General features: G+C 43.0%; 1 protein-coding gene across 1 annotated transcript; it reads right to left on the bottom strand.

Moving 5' to 3' along the window:
* Positions 1-228: 228 nt before the first annotated feature.
* LOC142934584 (TBC1 domain family member 12-like) lies at positions 229-19,464 on the bottom strand. Its single transcript, XM_076078998.1, has 13 exons — positions 17,918-19,464; positions 11,492-11,624; positions 8,792-8,925; positions 8,247-8,329; positions 7,904-8,021; positions 7,706-7,812; positions 7,517-7,600; positions 6,785-6,879; positions 6,529-6,600; positions 6,167-6,295; positions 5,931-6,040; positions 5,489-5,747; positions 229-5,394 (listed from the first exon to the last, which is right to left on the bottom strand). Exons 1-13 carry the CDS (start codon positions 19,129-19,131, stop codon positions 5,323-5,325), a joined length of 2,610 nt encoding a protein of 869 aa, XP_075935113.1. The 5' UTR covers positions 19,132-19,464; the 3' UTR covers positions 229-5,322.
* Between the last annotated feature and the right edge of the window lie 649 nt (positions 19,465-20,113).

Raw genomic sequence — 20,113 nt, 5'->3', positions numbered from 1 at the left:
GAAGCATATTTTATGTTAAATACTGTAGAAAAAAGTAATTGTATATGTCAAAAAAAGGTTTTAATAAAAAGTGAAAAAAATAATAATAATCAAAGTATAGTATGTCACAATATATTATGCAATAAAACAGTCATAGTATATGTTGTAATAGTAGTATAATGTGTTGTGGCCGTCAGCTGGTGCTGTTGAAGTTGAAGTTGAAGTTGAGATTTAAATGACAGAAAGAAGTCAGTTTGCTGAGATATTTATTTACACATTCAACTAGTGGCCATTATATGAAAAGAAAAAACACTTTTTACAGTTTATTTACATCACCTGTAAGGCATTATGAAAAAACCTTTCCACTGAAATTTGACAAAAAAATAATAAAACGCATAAACAAACGTAAAAAGCTGAATGAATCTACATGAAAGTAAAAAATACAACTAAGAGCGATGATGAATAAATGATAAATAAAATGAGTACATGGAACATATATGAGGGGAAATGTCTAATTAATCTCATCTTCCTTTCTGCAGCTGTGTGAATATGTCATCAATAATCTGGAGTGGGATGAGGGAACGTTAATTAAATCAACCTGCTGAGCATTTTGAATTACTGTCAATGTATCTCCTGCCTAGAAACAAGACAAATTTGCACCTTTTTCTTCCAAATGAAAGGAGTCTAAAAGAGTGAAGATGAGCACAAACACACAGACAGTAGCCTCGTTCATCCTCAATACATTTGTGCGTCTAGTTTGGAACATCGTTTACTTCAACAGCTGTCATTTGTTTCAGTTTGTCCGGTCAGAATGATCAATACTGAGCATGGATACTGAGAAACAGTCTGGAAACATGTTTCAATTATAATTTGCTAATTTAATGTCTTGATGAGTAAAAGGTTCTCTGTACAGGATTTAGAGCGTATCTGTTGCCTCCACGTGACTCTCAACATGGCAACACCTGAGGCAGCGGCTAAAGGTGCTAACAGGGCTAGCAGAGCGCTGGCAGAGGGGGAGTGACGTTGTTCTCTGCTCCACTATGTCTCTACGTAGCTAACGGTTGTTTGCTGCTATATCAATGCTCTGAATCCCATTTGTAGAACCTTTTACCATTCTGGTGTAACTGTTTCAGACACCGACATTAAATGCATTCTCAGAGAAACTGTAATTTATTGACATGACAACAAATATTCATATAGCGTATAGTACATATTAATACTGGAACAAACAAATCATCAAATATCAGGATCAACCTTCAATAAAATAATAAAAGAGCTTAAAATAAATTAAACGTGTTGCTATCAGCACAGAAATATTTGTGTTTAAGCGACACATTTTCCATTTTGGGATATTAAGCGTGATTTTTGGCCAAAACCAATTCAAATACAACTGAATTCAACATTGTTTATTATGAATAATAATGATACAGATTGAAGATTTTTGGGTGGCAAATGGATATCGTTGTCTAAGACCCATGCAACTCCAATTTTGGCCATTTTTAAGTTAAGTTTTAAGGGTTGAGATCATTTATTTTGTATTAGAAAACCTCCGGATCCATGAGACAAACTGAAAATTGGGAAAAGTCCATCGAGCTATAACAAACAAGGCTGCAGGCACACAATGATAACAGACTCCCCCAAAGATCACAGGTATGTAGTAAATAAGGATTCAAAAATACAAAAATAAAACCACAGGAGTCACATTGATCTTTTTTGTTAGATCAGATTTATGGTGGATTAATGGAAACCTGGAGAAGAAACCTGTTCATTAATGGGATTTTATTACCTTTAAACCAACAATTACTGCAAGTTCCTTATTGAGCTTAATTGCGCTCGGTGTAATTAGTGTACCTGTTAAAAAGAGCAGCTCATGTTCACAAAGTGCTTATTTTCATTGGAGGTGTTTTAAGAGTTGTGTGTGTTTGTAGCTGAATAACGAATGTGATGCCAGTGAAAACTGCAGTTTTTCGTCAAAATTTTTGGACATGCATGCGTTTATTATATATTTATTATGCATGTTTAACTGTATGAAATCATGCTGCTTCTAACACCTGTATTACTGATTCAGTCTGTGTCAAATTTTACTTTGAAAAACACAACAGTGTCTGAGTTAACTCCCTAAATAGCTGAGAGGTTATGAGGCTGTCTTAGTGTAAAGTACGTGAGAGTTTGCAGAAGTTTCTGTAGTTATCTGATGGAGCGTAAAGCAAAAATAAAATGTATATAAATCACATCTCGCCTACATGATTCGATGAACATAAACAATTCAGCTGGATGGTGAGTTTACCCCCAAAACAACACTGATACCAGCTTGGACACATGAATACTGGCTTCTGGTTGGTTGATGTACAACAAACCCTCATCACGGAGTCATTTGGTGCAACACTGGTGCGATGCAGAAACACTCACCAGAAAAGATGCAACCTGGAGGACAGGAAGAGCTCGGCTGAGAGACAATCTGACCCTCAACACATCTCACTGTCTTTTCTAAAACTTTCTTGTTTGACTAGTTTTGCTTCTCAAAGCATTAATACGTGATACTTTGCAATCAATTCATTTCCATTTTATCGCTCTACACGGTGACATTTTGCATTTCTGCAGGAATCACTCGTTGCCGTTGTAGCAACAATAACTTAATCATTTTCAATAAAAAAGGGGGACAGAACTTTTAAAAAATGCATAAATAAAACCACGTCCCGTCTTACTGCCTCACCTAACCTCTCGTCTCCCTCCCACCTCCTCTTCCTCTCCCTTCCTCCAGGATTGCTCGTCGTCTCCAGTGAGCTTTCTGCTTCAACAACCGATAAAAGCTGCAGTCGACGCGGAAGTTCACACTGTGAGAAAACTACAGTGTGGCTGCTTGGTCCACGTTTTTAAGGCCTGCTCATTTGCTGGTAGGTAAGTGGAAAGTATTCGCCATCAGTAGTGTGTGTGTGTGTGTGTGGAATGGTCATCGAGAGGTAGGGATGAAATGGAGGTGAAGGCTTATAGTGTGTGGAAATCAAAGGAGTGCTAAAAACAAAGCGACAAAGCGGACACGGAGGTGATGTAAAGAACTTCAACAGGCCAAAAGACCTGACGGGGCGGCGTACTGTTAGATTATAATCCAGATTAAATAAATGGAATCACTCGGGGCTGCTCGATCTAGAACAGGAAGATAAACTCCATCTTTGTTGCTTCATTCAGTATTTTAGAGAACATGTAAACTTGCTTTTAAAAGGCATGAGAGCTTCCTCAGAGTGCCTCCTTTAAAGGTTAACGCTGCATACAGGGTTGTGAGTAATGACTATTTTTTATCATCAATTAATCTGCAGATTATTCTCTCAGTTAATGGAGTCATTTTATGTTCATATACTTATTGTTTCAGCTCTAAAAACGATTGATCTGAAACTATTCTGACAATCAATCCAACGTCAAATTTCAGAAGCTGGATTGAGAGAATGTCACTTTAATTAATCATATAAGTAGCTGTAGATCAACTAATTGATTAATTGGCTGTGGGGGCAGTAAGGTCAGCAGCAGACTCTTTACAATGGAGGAGAGTGTTATGTTGAGGCAGAACCTCAAGTTCGAGAGGAAGATATTATGTTAAAATGAAGTATCTCCCACGCAATTATGTAAAAATACTAAACTTCTCATTTCCTCGTATGAAAATGCTGTAAAATGTGCAGGTGCTTTTTTTTAAGAGTTCATTAATATTAACTTTCAATCTGCTGCTGAAATCAATTTTTGCATTCTCACAGACGATGGAACAAGCGACAAAAGTTCTGCTGCAAAGACTAAAAAGCTTCGTTCTCAAGCTGAAACTAGTAAAAGCTAAAAGTCAGTATTGTTGCTCTGGTATCTGCATGTTTTGCCGACATGTTTCTATTGAACCTTGGTCGTCTAGTTGCATTCCCTCCAACCACAGAGAGAGGAAACAATGAGGCACTTAATGCCCCGTGCATTTAGTTTGAGCTCGTTCTGTGTAGTTGTGTCTCCATGATGCAGCTCAGTGCTGCATATATAAAGTTCTCTGATAGATCTGGATCCACGAAACACTGATTTAAAACCCGCGCTCCTACATGTAAGGTTCATATGGATCATTTTGACCCAAACAACATTTTCAACAGCTGACACTTCTGTCTTTTTTAGCAACAATTGATATGAATCCACATTTTATGATTTCATGTCAATAAATTACCAGCAGAAACTCTACCAGAGTTGTTTTTTTACTCTAAAAATATTGTTTGGTTGAACAACAAGGACAGTGAATTTCTATGTCCACCATCACTAACTTCCCCCATATACCTTTTGATTTTGATATTAAGGATGACATTTTCTGTAAAACATCCAAATATTTAGTTTTGCTTGTACTTTATTACAATCACTGATGAGATGTGCATTATTTGATTTCTTAATAATTATCAGAAAGACTACATTGTACAAAATTATTCCATTTCCCCCATTATTTTGTGTGCTGCGTTCTCTTCCCATATTCCCGTGTGTTTTCGCCTACAGATGAGCATTTTAAAAAGCTAGGATATTAAAGTGGGAAGGTAATTTATCAGCTACAACCAGTATATCAGCATCAGCCATGCTACTGCAGATTTCAGATGATCCAGAGTTCAAGCAAAAAAAAATGCAAATCAATAGTAGTGTGAAATCAAAACCTACGAGGAGCTACAATAACAATTTAAACACAGAGGTCATTTTTGAAGCCTTTAGAAAATCGCTAGCACCGAAAATGAGAATTTGAGCCGTTTAGGAGAATTACATGGGGCGCAATGCTCGGTGTTTGTGTCCCGACATGGAGGCAGGATTCCCACAAGCGTGTGAATATTCCCTTCCAGTCTGCAGGTGAAATAACAGCATATTATCTGAAAGTCAGTTTTAATTTTTCCGCTTCTGGTAGACTGGTAGATCAGTGACACTGCTGCTACAACAACAACAGGCGCTTCTCCGAAAATCTGTTGGAGAAATACTGACAATGGCTGTTAAAGTTTAGAATTAACAAACCACTTTGGTTTCCCGCTCGGGTTCCAACAAAGATTTCGCTTCTTCCTTCACCTGCGCAGGCCAACAGCTCGTCTCCGGTACAAAAGTCTGACCTCAGCTTCCACCTTCACGGCTGGCTCGTGTTCACTTCAAGCTTCGTAGCGACGCCTCTGGGGGGAAGGTTTAGCTTCAGGCTACGTAGCTTCAAGCTTCACAGCTAACCTCGGATGTTAGCGGTGCTGACACGGCGAGCTCGCATTTTCCTCTGAAGTTCATGGCTGGCTAGCATGAGCTTCAACCTTCACAGCTTGCGTTTGACGATTAGTTTGAAGAAAGGTGGTCGTTTGGCGTCGAGGGTGGCTAGTGTTAGCTTCTCAAAGCCGGGCTGGAGTTTTTGTCCGTGTCTTTATTTACATCCTTCATCAATGCAGAAAACACCTGTGAGGAAACGGAGAAAATCAATATCTACTTTTTATTTAAAACTCATTTGAAAGTCTTTTTCAGAGCCCTGTTCTGTGCGTGTGATGCTGACCTGAGCCCAGCGGCGGTTCCTGCTGATCATGTGTGTGTTGGCCATGGCGGTGAAGAGTGTGTGTGCCTGCAGGTCCTCCGGCAGGCGGGTTAGGAACTGGGCGATGTGGATGAAGTCCATCTGGAGCAGGACTTGCTCGAACAGGCGCAGGATACCGAGCCCCGTCCGAAACAAGCTCTCCTCCCCGTCCCGACAGAAGACGTCCCACACCCGACACGCCACGTCCAGAGGGAGGGACTTACTGTACAGAGTGAAGATCCTGGACAGGGACACACAGAATCATACTTTTACTTCACAAAATCAAAGGCTCTCATTCGAGTACAAAAATCAGGAAAAGGAGTCAATTAGACAATTCATAATATAGAAGAAAAAACATACTTTTACATGATTAAGACATCTGAATACAATATATTTCAAAGACAATGGAGTATTTAATACGTACCAGTCGATCAGATAGAGGTCAGGGGTCAGGTTGTTGATTTGGAAGTGGCTGAAGAGACGAGGCAGATTCTCCTCAAAGAAAACCTCAAAGGCTGCAAAATACTTCAACATCTGACACAGACGGAGAGAGAGTAAAGAGATGATGAGGGACTGGGCCATACGGGAACAAAATGAGGAACATAGATAACAGTTATTGTGTGTGTGTGTGTGTGTGTGTGTGTGTGTGTGTGTGTGTACCAGTTCGTGGTCGACTCTGAAGAAGGCCATCTGACAGGGTTTATTGAGCAGGTTGGCGAAGGTGATGAAGGCTTCGGCCTCCTCCAGGTTGAGGATCAGCACGGCAGCGATAAATGACATTCCCTGGACCTGAAACATCACAACAACACAGACTCCAGATCAGCATTAAAGACGGGCTATTAGTGTGGATTCTTGCCGCAACGGGTTATGTCTAAACATTAGACACCAAATGTGTACAATGTGAAAAGGCAAAGAAACCGTTCAAACCCTGCAGGATAAAATCTAATTCAGTTCAATTCTGACTGTAAACAATTAAATATTCCCTATTATTGTTTTGAGGGCGGACAAATAATCAAACTCACGTAGCCAATGTCAGGTCTGTAACAGGTGTAAGCCCCCAGCACACTGTGGAGGAGGTCATGGTAGGGACCACCCTGCAGAGAGACGAGAGAACGTTAGGATTTTAATTCAAACGCATTCAAAAATGATGGTGGCGGAAGGCAACAACAGACAAAACATCCACACTCTGAAGTTCTAAAACCAACTTGTCCTCACAATGATAGAAATACAAGAGCACACACACTCCTTGCCACACAGCAGCTGTTACAGAATAAATACCTTCTGGAAGATGAAGAGAGAGGGGAAGGTTCTGGAGATGTCTAGTTTGATGAGGTCCAGACTGGACTCCCTGTCAGCCAGAGACGCCCCTCCGTCTAACAGGAAAACACACGGGAGAGAGTTTCAGCGTCTTATCTCACTTTAGAAGGTTGTGTACGTTTTATTTTATGGCACATCTTCAAGTTGACTGTCAGGCTCATTTCAGACCTGAACAGTCATGTCTTACGGTTTTGCCCCGCCCATTGTACTGTACACATTCTTCCTGTCAAGCACTGGTAGTGTTGTAAACAATGAGTGATATTTGGGAACACTCAGCAGCTACACTACGGTGATCAAGTGGTTTTTAAGTACCACATTGATCAGCCAGCAGTGACCAGGAGGACGACGTATGAAAATGGACTCAAAAATCCCATATGAGGACATTTTTAATGACTTTACATAATGTGATACACAATAATGACGTAATGTCTCTTGGTGTAGATTGAATTACAAAAGTATGAAAGCATATCAGAGTCTGCATACAAAAACACATCGACAGTGTTTTTATAATCACTCTCACTGCCAGAGGGGTAGTTTAAGGTCTGCACAGAGAGTTGGAATTTGAAGATATAACAGCTTTTTAGAGCTTAAAAACAGACGGTTAAGGATGATAAAGCAAAGTCATTGCGTTTCCGCTCTAAACCAGACGCGCCCTCGTTCAGGCAAATAATTCAGAGCGGTGATGCGTCGTACCACTCTCACTGTCGTTGACTGAACTGGTTTCACTGTAGCTCCTCCACTTCTCTTTGGCTCTGGACAGGAAGATCTCATACAGATCTACACAAAGAGAGAAACACAAACCGAGAATCAGGTTTTCACTTCCACATGTGACAGAAAAGATCAGAAATTAATTCATTGTTGCTTGTAACAATCAGTTTGTACCTGGTGTAATGTTGAGCTCGTTGCCGATGGCGAGGCTCCACACTCGTCCTCTGACACTGGGAGGAAGTCCCTGCCACCAGAGATCCCTTACCCGCCTCGTTCCCTTCCTGCACACACAATGAGAAAAATAAACACGCTGCACACCAAAACACACACGCTGTGTACACAACACACACACACTGAGCTGTGGAGACGTACACGTTGTCCCAGTGCGGCAGGATCTCGTTGTTCCAGACAACCATGGCGTTGGAGATGCTGTCCTCCTGTCTGTGCCTCTCCTTCATCTGACGCTTCTTCCTCTGGGCTTCCTTCATCTCTGAGAGAGGGAGAGCGAGAGAGAGAGTACCAGGTTTTGCTTGCATTTAATCTTTGGTCTTCCTGTTGACAAACTTTCTCTGTCTGAGCCAATCAAATCAAAGCAGAACAATGACTCTGCATCAAATAAAGTGAGGAAGATTGTTCAGGTGAGGAAAAGAGGCAATTTTAGACGCTGGTTGCAATTAGTTGGTGCCGTTTGCTCTTTGTGTGCGTTTGTGTTTACCTCTCCTCTTGGCTCCTGCGACCATCTCATCGTACTCCATTTTGTGTCTCTGAGTTTCCTCCAGAGATTTGGCCGGTAGGTTCCTGAAATGCAGAGAACCAGTCAGACTTTGCACTTAAAAAAAATGACTTGACACTAAGCATGGACTATATGCAAATGCAGATTCAGGACATTATCCTGATGATGATCAAAGTATGCTTCAAACTCTTAAAACGGCACAAAAACATCCTAGAATCACTTTACATTTTTATATCAAACCACACACTACTTATCAACAATATACAATAAATATGAAAATGAAGTACTTAGAACTAAAGTGTTTTAAGGCTGCGACTAACGATCATTTCCATTATCAATTGATCTGGCAGTTGTTTTCAGGATTAATCAAGTATTTATTTATTTTATCAACCCAGGTTTCTGTGGCAGTTAGTAAGAATCAATAACGTATAAAATCAATATGAAAACCACAACAAGCCACATTTCCTCAGACTGAACCAGTGAGAGATGAAACTTTAGCTCCACGTGTGTCTCTGATTGGTACTCACGCTGGACGGTCCTCCAGGATGAGAGCTGTGGTGGAAAGAGGCTCAAACTCCAGGTTCTTCCTTCTCCCTGCAGCCGAGGGAAGCTGAGGACCAGAGGACAAACCCAAGTCCTCCTCCAGCTCTTCCTGTGGACACTACACACACACACACACACACACACACACACACACACACAGCGGCTGTCACAGTGATCTCAGCTCCTCTCTTATCTATGTTATGTTCAACTTAGTGATGGACAATAAATCACTCAGTCTGAATAAATCTCCATCTGTGGGTGTCTGTTCATTCGTGCACCATCAAAGCGACGAAGCATCTACGTGGTGTGAACGTTGTTTACGAGTGCGTGTGTGCATGTTTGCGGCCTATAGGTTGCTTAATGAATGTCCACGTTTGTGTCCATGTGTAAGGGGAACTTCTGTATCTGAGGTCTAACGGTCGAAGTGATGCACAATAAACAGTTCATTCAGAGGAGCAGGACAGCTGCGGGTCAACGAGACAACAAGCCTTTCATACACGGATCTCTGAGCATCGCCAGCAGAGGGAGAACGAGTTCACTCTCGGACTGTGATGATGGAAAATTCAACTGCTGCTGCTTTGTCATCAGTTTCACTACGAAGTGAGAGTCATATGTATAAAATCAGGTGATTTAAGTCAGTTAACTGCGTCGTGAAAGCTGCTGTGTATCATTTACAGAGTTTTTACAGCCACAACATCATCCGTGAGATCCAACAACAACAACGTTGGGTGATCAGGTCTGGCTCACAGTCGTGTTTCAGTTCATCCCAAAGGCGTCGGATGGGGGATTGGGGGGGGGGTGTGGTCAGTCAAGTTCTTCCACATCAAACTAGCAAAACCACTTCTCTATGGAGCTGGCTTTGTGCATGGGGACACGGTCGTGTTGTCATGTTGAAACATTCCACAAAGTTGGAAGCACACTGTAGTCAAAATATTATTCAATGCAACGATCTGAAGACCTTCACGGGTCCTCTTGGTTTCTAATAACAGAGAATGAGGTCATGGAGCGTCCTATTGTATTGTCGTGGGTCTGTGGTGAGTCCACATACTTTTAGTTAGAGTGTGATGTTTGCAGAGGAATCACATCAAGATGCAAAAAGCGTGCAAACTGCAGAAATGATTGTTGATTAATCCCGGTGATAATGAGGATTAGTACATGATCAGACTCACAGTAATCCTTGGTAGTAATTCCTGCGTTGTTGCACAGTCTGAATTCAAAGGAAACAGTTTAAATGAAGTAAGCCTTTCGCCTCCTTTGCCTCCCCCTCCATAGTTTTGTGTCTGACGTGTCAACCAACTGAAGCCAAACCACATCTGGCCGGTTCCTTCATCATGTGAGCTGAGCGAGCGCAAAGGCCAGCGGCCGTCAGACGGTTTGCAGCACCGTCAGCTTTCAGTCTTTCTCCTCTGCCTTCACACTACACAGTAGGGTCACAGATCCTCCCTGCAGCTGCAATAAGCATCGCAGGGATTTGCCGTCTTCATCGAGGGTGCTGCAGCAAAGACGGGCCGGTGCCGAGGCCTGCAGCTGGAGGATTGTCTGGAAGCAGCTGTGTCACACTCTTAGCGCTTTTTTTTGTGTTTTTCTGATATGAAAATCAAACCTCTAATTAAATTCAACTGGAGAAACAAAGCTGCTGCAGCAGTGTGTGTGTGTGTGTGTGTGTGTGTGTGTGTGTGTGTGTGTGTGTGTGTGTGTGTAGGATACCACCTGCTTTAGACGACAGCAGAGGAACAGCTGTGTATGTTTGAGTGTGTATGTGTGTCATTGCTGGCAAGACCTTATACCCGCAGCAGGTGGAGGATAGAGGGTTGAATTGAGAGTGTGTGCGTGCGTGTGTGAGTGTGTGTGGTTAGGGTTGGTAATGATCTGCATCCTCAGCTGCAGGCAGTGTGTGTAAGTTGCCTAGCGACCACATACACACACAGTAAATCCATTTAACAGTCTCTTTCCAGCCACCATGTTGTACGTAAGCAGATGCAGGCTAACTGCATTAGCCTCCGGAGCCAGACGCACACACACCATCATCAGGCCGACCAATCAAACATCTGATGCAGGGTTGATGACACGCTGCACTTCCCTGTATTTAAAGCCTTTAACTTCTTTGGTCACACAGAAATACAAGGCAGCATCTGGACTTTACCTAAAACTATGTATAAAAACCTTTCACAAACATAAACGCCACGCATACTCAACAAGTTTTAAGAGCCCAAGCGGACGTCTGCAAGTGACGTTGGCCTGACCGACAGTCTAAAACACAAAGCTATTCAGTTTACAGTTACAACACTAGAGAGAAAAGCTGCACATTATACACAACAGCACACTGATTCAGCACTTATTGCTCACTGTATCTACGTGTACACAGGAAACCAGGTGGAGAGAAATCAAGCTAACACAGTGAATGTGCACTGCAGTAACACGGTTACTGTGAGAGCCGATTGTTATCTGATCTGTAGTCCATTATTAGAAAATAAAAGCAACCTCACACACTGCCACACACACACACAGGAGAGGAGTCAATGGTTCGGACACTATTGTTCCTCGCAGTAGATTTCCATTTAAACCTTTTATTTTGCTACGAATGAATCAGAGCTGGTTTGTTATTGCAGAACATAAACCAGAAAAGAAAGATGTCGCTATCCTGGAGATGGCGGTGATGATGCGAGTGTGTTCAAAGAGCCGACCTGCTGTGTGGACTCGGTGGAGTCGGGGTCTGTAGTTGGATCTTCTCGAACTGCTGTCTTGCCGAACAGTCGCCACCCTGTTGCATTGTGGGACAATGCCTTGGGCTCTTTGGATTTCCTAGTAAACAGGCTCCTGAAAGAGAGACAGAAGGAATCAGTATCACAGCTAAACTTCAACAAAACGTATATTCTTAATAAACTTAAAGAGAACTGGAGGCAATGAAGTGGATGTATAAATCTCTAAGCTGATCCGGACTCATAACTAAAACGTATCTTTCCTAGAACTTGTCCTCAAAAACATTTATACTGTTTTTTTCATATTCACAAAGCCTCACTGTATCAAATGTTCATGTACAGAACTTGTGCATCAGAGCAACATGTTGCACATTCTCCCTGTTTGTCCAAATGTAGTTCTGGTGTTGATGATATGATCGCTGCAGGAAACCGTCTCCACACAGGAAGCCACAAATCAAAACATAAAAGCAAAAAATCTGTCTCTTCAAAAGCAACGAGCGGAAAAACTTTCACCCGGAAAAAACCTTTCCACTTGCTGCAGGTCCGACTGAAACTGTAAACTGCACCTTTTGGTCAACACAGCAATGACAATATGTTGCAATACACTGACTGACAGAGAGACTGACTGACATATATCATCAATATGTAAGATCATCTGACCTCTATACTGAAGTAAAATATGTAAGTTCATGTTGTTAAAACACAATTTATACACCAAACGTTACATAACAAATTAACCAAATCACTGAACATTCACCAGGGTCCCCATTATCTTCTAAATTAACTTAACGTTGAAAACCTGTTGGTAACATTATTTTATGGGTCACATTCATTATTTATTTATTTATTTATTTATTTATTTATTTATATATATATATATAGTAAATAGTGTTTAATTGGCATTCTTCTAATGAACATCTCTATATTATTCTTTCAAGGAAGTTCCTCTGTTATCAATAAGTGGATACTTAACATGCACTATCTCAGAATATTGTTTATTTTCCTATAATTCATTCTAAATTACACATTTTTCATCACATTATCCGAGTGGCTTCTGAAATGTTGAGTTCTTGACGACTTAAGAGATGCAGAAAAATAATTCAGTTCCTCAAAAACGAATGAGAAAAGCGACGGCGTTATGAAGAGTGAAGATGTAATGAAGGGGATTAATCTCTCATCATCATCATCATCATAACCACAGTCGTGCAGCTGCAGCGCTTTTTGAAATGATGCTGGAGCAAAAAAAAAAAAGCTGCCAGCTCATCAGTTTTGAATTTGTTTCAGTGGAAGAAGAGTTTGCTGGTCAGCTGGTGGAAAGAGAAAGAGGAACTGGAGGATTATGAAAAGGAAGTGAAAACACACACACACAAATATTATTCCTCCCTTCTCTGCTGGCTCAACTTTCTTCACTCTGAAGTGTTTGTGTGAGAATCCAGCAAAGTGTCAGAAAACAAACTCTCCCTTTGAAGACCAACACTTGGACTCTTCCTGACAGCACATTCAGTGTTTAGGAAATGTACACATATTAATATGCACAAACAGTTCATTTTTGTTGATTGCTTTTTCCTGCATTGAAGATGTTGCTGAAGTAAAAAGTGTATTGAAGCAGAAGTAGACAGCGTCTTCTTTTGTGAAGTGAATCAACACATCAGAAACAGAAAAGCGGAAGTTATTTTCTAAACTTTCTGTTCAGTCGGTCTGGGTTTCACCAACTGCAGTCAATGACAAATCAGACCGTTGTGTTGTAATTGTGGGAAGCATAAAGATCACAAACATGAGGATCAAACACTGAACCTGCAACAGTTATCGGAGTGTGGATACAGCTAATAGATGATGTGTCGGCCTTCTGGAGAGAACAAAATGAGATGCTAGCAGCGTTAGTCAGATCTAACAGGCCAGGTTGTCACTACTCGTACTCCAGCACGCTAAACATAAAACACGACGTTTCCCTTTGTGCCGGTTACAACGAGCTGTTCCTCAGATCAGAAGCTTGTTCTCACGCTGGAGTCAGACACACACCTGTAGCTAAACATTTAAAAAAGAAAGAGCCAGAAAGAAGCCACGAACACAACGTGCGCGTGATAAGATCGAACCCGATTCCCTCGGTGCAGTGCACAGGATGTGTGGTCGTCAATAATTAACCACGAAGGTGATGAGAGGAAATCTAATTCCAAAGCATGAAGCGTTTGTAAACTAATGAAAATGAACACAGAGAATCAGCGGGGACAAACAAGAACAGGATGCGTTGAGAAAATTCGGAAGAGAGACATTGCCGATGGGTTGATGCGTGTTTCTTGGCCCTTCAATCAAACACCAAACACCACCAGGTGACAGCTGATAGGTCCACATTACGCTGAAGCACTCTTGATAGTGAACAAAACCACTTTAGTTGTGTTTTTGGGGGCGAACTGTTGTACTAATAGTTTACTTGTTGGCCATGATGTGACAGCACAAAGTTGCTGTTATGTAATGCAAAAAAAGGGATTACCAAATGGCTCAGTAACATATTATATATACGCACCACATGGTTCAACCACCCCTTCAGATAACACCAGAATCTCACTGATGCAGCCAATCAAGTAGCCAGTTTACACTCATTTAACAGTTTATCTTTTGGCTAATAAAACGCATAATAGAGGTCAGATGACAGCCGATGGGTGCTGCCTCTTCTGTTCTCCACTCTGTTTACCTGCCAGTCACAAAATACGGACTACTCGGACTACAAACGGAAATCAGAACGCTTCCAATACCAACATCTTGGCCGGTTTACCTTCAGATTCTTTTTAAAGATGATTGCGTTTCTCTCACATTTCAGTGCCATTCAACCTCGGCTGATCACAAATGAGAGGATGCAGTGTTATTGTTAATGTCCATGATTTTACGGATGGATAAATTGAACCTTGAACAAGAAAAGTCACAACATGTTACTATAACAAGCTGGTGTTGAGACGGTGAAGGTTTTGTTTTGTAAATCTGCTTCGGGCTGATAGCTGTAGTTTAAATAAAGCAGCATTCCTGCTTGTATTTGTTAGTTGGAGCTGGTTTGATCTCCTCTACCACTGACCCCTCAGCAGTGAGAACCACACAGCCAGCGTGGAGCTTTTCTCTCCGTCTGTCTGGATTTCCTCTGAGACGCCGTGACATTCGAGCCAGTTGCCGAGGCCCGCGTCCAACCCAAAAACCAGGCCCAGACACAGACGGAGATTTCACAAACACTTTTCCTCCACCTGCCAGCTGCACAACATTTCACTGCATCAGTAGTCACAGAGAAAGAATTTCCCTCTGGCTCTAAGAACTGCACTCAGCCGTCTTTCACTTCCTTGTACGTCTTTTACAAGAATGCTGTCAGGGTGCAGTTCCTCTCACGTATAATGGTAGTGATCAGATGTCTGAAATTGGATGAAGACATAAACTGAAGTAGAGCTGCAAGATAGTACGAGTGTCTAGGAGGCGGTGGGGGTATTTATTTCAAATGTATGCTATTGTTAATAGATATTTTTACATTTTCTTGGCCACATTCTTAATCCCTACAGTCATCAATGAGCACAACACCGGATCTATTTGAATAATTAAAGAAATCTAAGATGTGGATGACGTTTCAGAGGTCTGGAAACAGTATAGTATTGTGGGAAAAACAAAAGTATCATTAAAATTAGCACCGAATCTGATTCTGTATCAAAGGAGAATCAGGACCAAATGAAGTGGATCTGGACTATCCTCACAACCAGCACTAGAAAACCGCGTTGTGATGTAATGCTGGATTCACATTGCATTAGCTGAAGGTCAAGAGTGAACTGCCCACATCTTAGACAAACACTTGTACATTCAGCCTATTTTAAACCCCCACTAACGTTTGTCATGTTTGTTAGACGGCGTTGTTGCGTTTGGCCTGGACGTCCGGTAGCAGAGATGTGGCTGTAGAAGCAGTCTCACCTCTGCCTCCTATAGTTTCTACGGTTTAAGACAAACAGACGACACGTCTACCTGCGGGCTTCAACCAACCTGCTCCACTCTCCTCCGATTCCCGAAAAAGGCCTCACGTGCTTCCTGGTGTCGGTCTGAGCACGAGATGGGGGCGTGTCAGACAGAAACGAGGTCTAGGTGCGGCAGACTAAAACCTTGTTTCTGTACATTCCGTCCAGGACGAGCACAGTTTAAACGGGACATGTTTAACAATCATGTATCGGAGGTTACGGTATGATGAATAGTAGAAGGAGACATTGTGTCAACTATACCAGAGTAAAAACATCTTTCCTTAATTGAATTACCTTGATTTTGGATAATAATTGTTTGGGGGGGGGTATAAAGCTAATTTGTTTAAAAAAGCAATACTTCTTAATGTTTACAGCTCCGTCTTCACAATGTAGCATCAAATACTGTAAATGTCAAAAGTGACACAAAGACAAATACACTTTTTAAGGCCTGCGAGTGTGGTTGTTGAAAAAGGATCATGTGATTGTGACAAAAATATACATTTTTCAGGAAGTAAGAAAGCCTGAATCTTTTTCACACCTGATGACAGGCGGACATGTAGGCACAACATCGCGGAGGTTAAACGGTGTGATGAATCGGCCCGATGGATGAGCCAGGGAGCAGAGGGAGCAGTGAATGTGGGCGAAGCCCTGAGGAAAGAGGCTGCACTGAGTCACTGCTCAGTGAGCCCTGCTGTATCACTTACTGCACATACGCGGAACTGGGGCACGATTAACATGCGAGCTGTTACACAGCCATAGACCACGGACTGCAGCTCTGCCATTTCTATGAAAAGAAGCCGATATATGTCAAAATGGTCAAGTCGCCCGGCTATCATCCTCTTTAATCCCGCTATAAGAACAGAAGCTGATGTTAAATATGGAATTATTACACCATATCTCTGGCCTCTTTTAGGGCACAAAGTAATCACTGATGTAGAAGCAAAGGGTTCATGTGGACAAAGGGAAACATGTTGTATGAGTGAGGAATGACAAAAAGATCATTTCTGCAGGAGAAATCTGTTTAGTTGCTAAATGTCACGTTTCCCTTTTCTGACGGGGATAGATGAGATGTGTTGCTGTGCTGATGTAACCGGGCTCCGATTGGAGCGTAATTACGAAATAAATCTTAGTCGGCAAATAAACAGCCAGAGTAAGCAGTTCCTAATGTTGTGATTCATCAGATAAACCACGTTAAGGAAACGTAATAGCTGACCAAAATACATTTCTGGTTTACTCATTGAACTCCATGTATCTACGCTGTCATAGAGGGTTTTCATCAAACAACATACAAACATCGTGATTGGACAAATGTACAGATCAGAAAGGTGTCCGCCCGGGTTTCTATATCCAGAAGTCTCTCTCCCTCCTTCCAAACCCTCTTAAACCCGTCTCTCTGTCTCCATTTCTTCTCTATGCAACACAAAAGAAGACCGTTAGTGAGGAATGCAGATGTACACAGTGATGTGGTTCACAGGTTGAAATGTTGCTACTGCTGAAACGATCAAGTAGTCCTTTATCGTGCAAATATATCGAACAATCTCTGGTGTCCGGTCGGACAAAACAAGACATTTGAAGACAGCGCTGTGGAGCCACTGTGTCCACATATCCATCCATGAACAACCTGAACGCCTCTGAACAAACACTTGTGATTGCATATGTGGAATAAATTCATTTATTGCCATCCCGACCTGTTTGGCATAGGAGGCAAACAACAAAAACGGTGCTCTCTATTCCAGCAGGTGAAGCTCGAGGCAGAATATGAGGAATGAAGCATGATGGCAGTGATCGAGAGGACGAAGAGTCCTCACAACAATTTCTCAACAGCAGCTCTTCACTTCAACTGAAAACAACTCAACCTGCCAAAAAAACACATTCGAGTGTATCTGGAGCTCATTGCCAGCGTGTGTTGTATCTCTGTATTCGAGGCCATGCTGAAATATTTATGTTTTTCTCTCTCGTTATAAAAAGAGTAATTTTTGTATTTTCTGGGGGGGAATCTCACCACTCAAGTGTTGGTCTTTAATGTGGTAATTTAAATGTTTAAATTGGGATTAAAGTCAGGGTGACTTGCAGCTTTAGTGTGTGGAGTGTGAACTACTGCATTCCCTAAAATCTACAGTAAACGGGGATGAATGCACAAGAGGAGTGGACATTCTGCCTTTCTGTAGTAAATCAGGAGTGGTGCAGAAACAGGGATTTTAATAGTTAGTAGAATATTGAAGTCTTTACAAATAGTCTGTTAAGGAGTGAGGATTATATATTATATATAAAGTCAAATCTTAAAATGCAAGTAGATGAGGACAGGCCCTTGCAGGGTAGAATAAACCAGGTACTCAGAGTATGTTTGGGTTAAAGTAACGGTTGTTTGGTTTGCTTTGGGGCTGTGTGTTGACAGCCTACATGTGACTCAGGGGACGGATCGAGCACTTATATTTACCTGGTGAAGAAATCAGCTATGCCGAACCTCTTTGGCATCAGCTGGGGGTCCGAGTCGTCTGTCTGCTCGGACAGATCGGGCAGATTATCCGGGGCGCTCTGCCTGCGACCCGCTTCCAACACGTTCCTGAAGTCCTCCTCGTACCCCTCATCTCCGAAATAAAACCCCTCGTCGGGGGACAACGGGGTGGCATCGCAGCTGAGGGACAACACGACGTTGGAGCTAGTCCTCAAACTCTGCGGCCTGACGGGCACACTGAGGTCACTGAAGTCCTGCCTGATGTTGGGTTCAGAGAGCGCGCGGTCGCCGTTCACGTTGGAGAGGGTTGACGGGAGTTTGGCACTTGATCCCCGGGTGGGGGAGTCCTCGGATGGGTCGAGGAAGTGAGGGGGCTCTGTGGAATTCTCCCCCGGGCACTGAGAGACCAATGTCCCGCTGTAGTCGCTTTGGCTCCTCAGACAAAATCCCGACCCGGCCCCGTTTTCCTGCCCTTTTTCGGGGGAATAGTCCGAGTCGGACCAGTCACATGTTGCTGTGGTCACAATGTGTAAACCACCGTTTACAACTTTCACTTCCTCGCAGTCCACGTCGCACAGACCGAATCTCTGGCCCAGAACCAGCGGGCCCATCTGTTTACAATAACCGACATCCGGACTGTCAACATCCCCGTTAGGCATCTTTACATCTGGACGCTGCAGGGCCGCGGTGGAGCACGCGCAGTCCCGCTGGTGCTTGCCCGTGCACGGCAGTCGATCGAGGGGGAGGAAAGTCCTGATGCTGCCACTGCCGGTGGCCTCTTCTCCCGGGGTGACGTCGTCGGAATCTGGGGTTTCCCCTTCGCTCTCTCCCGCAGGCGGCTGCCGGTCCATTGAAACCCGACCCCCGAGCACAGCTGGACAGGAAGCGCCTGTGGTCCCTGCGAGGCCGAGCCCTCCTCCGACCATCGTCGGCTCCTCCTGGCCGAATGACTCGGTGAATCCGTTCAGGACCCCCGAAATCACACAGCTGCCAGTCATCTGGCCGGGGAGGTACTTCTCCGCCGCGACCAAATCCAACATGATCCCCCTCTCGTGCTGTACCGAGGTGTCTCTGTTTACATTCCTCTCGTTACCGGTCACATACAGCCCCTTCCCGGCTTCCGTCTCTCCGCCTTCTTCGTTCTCGTTTAAGTCGACGACGAACGACCCTCCTCCGTTCTCCTTCGTCGTGTCCATGACCACTTTTAGTCCGTCGAGCGAGCCTCGGCCCCGGGCGTTAAATCCCGCAACGAGTCCTCCTGCCCGGTCGTCCCGGCTCCTCCTCCGCAGCAGCAGCAACAGCAGCAGGTTTTGTTGTTCTTGGAAGAAGGGGCTACCATTTTAGCCTTCAACATTACCTGACACTCACCGGGTGGAACATCTTAGTTTCTTAATGTCTTAAAGTAAAAGTATTTGTTCCGCCTTGAAGAAATGCAACGTCGCCGCCGGACAGAAGATTAATTAAATCCCCATCAACGTATTTTTTAGCTGGCTGCACCAGTGGCATACCGGCCACGGTCCAGCGCCATCTTGAAAATACCCCAACAATGACGTCATGTCCCCCCCTCCCCCGCCCCCCGGCTCGCTCTCTGATTCGCTGACAGGTTTACAGTGACGCCTATTGGTCACTGCGTGTGAGTGCACCAGAGATTCCTGACGCCATTGACCCCGTTAATAAAATACTAATAATAAAGTATTCAGAATGTATACCAGCGGTGGAAGAAGTATTTCGACTCTTTACTTAGGTAAAAGCACTTGTTCCAAACTGTTTAAATACTCAAGTAAAGTACAAGTAAAAGTCCTGCATTTTAAACATTTTTCCTCAGAAACATTCCAGCTATTATACAAAAACACCATTTCAAAACAAAGTTTGGACATGACTTCCGGCGCCGCACGAGTGGCAGCCTTTTACAGCAGCTCCTGCTCACCACTGAGCTTTTTCTTTTATATTTGTTACTTTTTTCTTTACTAAATCTCTTGTTTGCACTATCCACTATGCTGCTGTAATCCTGTAAATGTCCCCACTCTTGGACTAATAAAGGATTATCTTATCTTATAGCCAACAGGAGACCATCGAAGTGTAAAGTGAGTTTGCTGACACACTGCATAATCAATCTACGGAAGTCATAAACAGGCATGATTAAAAAAATGTTTTAATATCATTATCTTGACAATAAAA

The sequence above is a fragment of the Anarhichas minor genome, unplaced genomic scaffold, assembly GCF_050575085.1.
Source record: "Anarhichas minor isolate MPS153535 unplaced genomic scaffold, ASM5057508v1 ptg000069l, whole genome shotgun sequence".
In the NCBI taxonomy this organism is placed as follows: Eukaryota; Metazoa; Chordata; class Actinopteri; order Perciformes; family Anarhichadidae; genus Anarhichas; species Anarhichas minor.
This window is presented reverse-complemented; position numbering and strand designations above follow the sequence as displayed.

Bases quoted from the DNA above. Each gene is read 5' to 3' on its own strand.
- LOC142934584 (XM_076078998.1), bottom strand. From the start codon at position 19,131: ATGGACACGACGAAGGAGAACGGAGGAGGGTCGTTCGTCGTCGACTTA. The intron at 6,601-6,784 runs GTATTTATTCTG...GTCTCTCTGCAG, and splicing joins CTCTCTTCATCTTCCAGAAG to GGTGGTCCCTACCATGACCT. The intron at 6,041-6,166 runs GTACACACACAC...CGTCTGTGTCAG, and splicing joins TCAGAGTCGACCACGAACTG to ATGTTGAAGTATTTTGCAGC.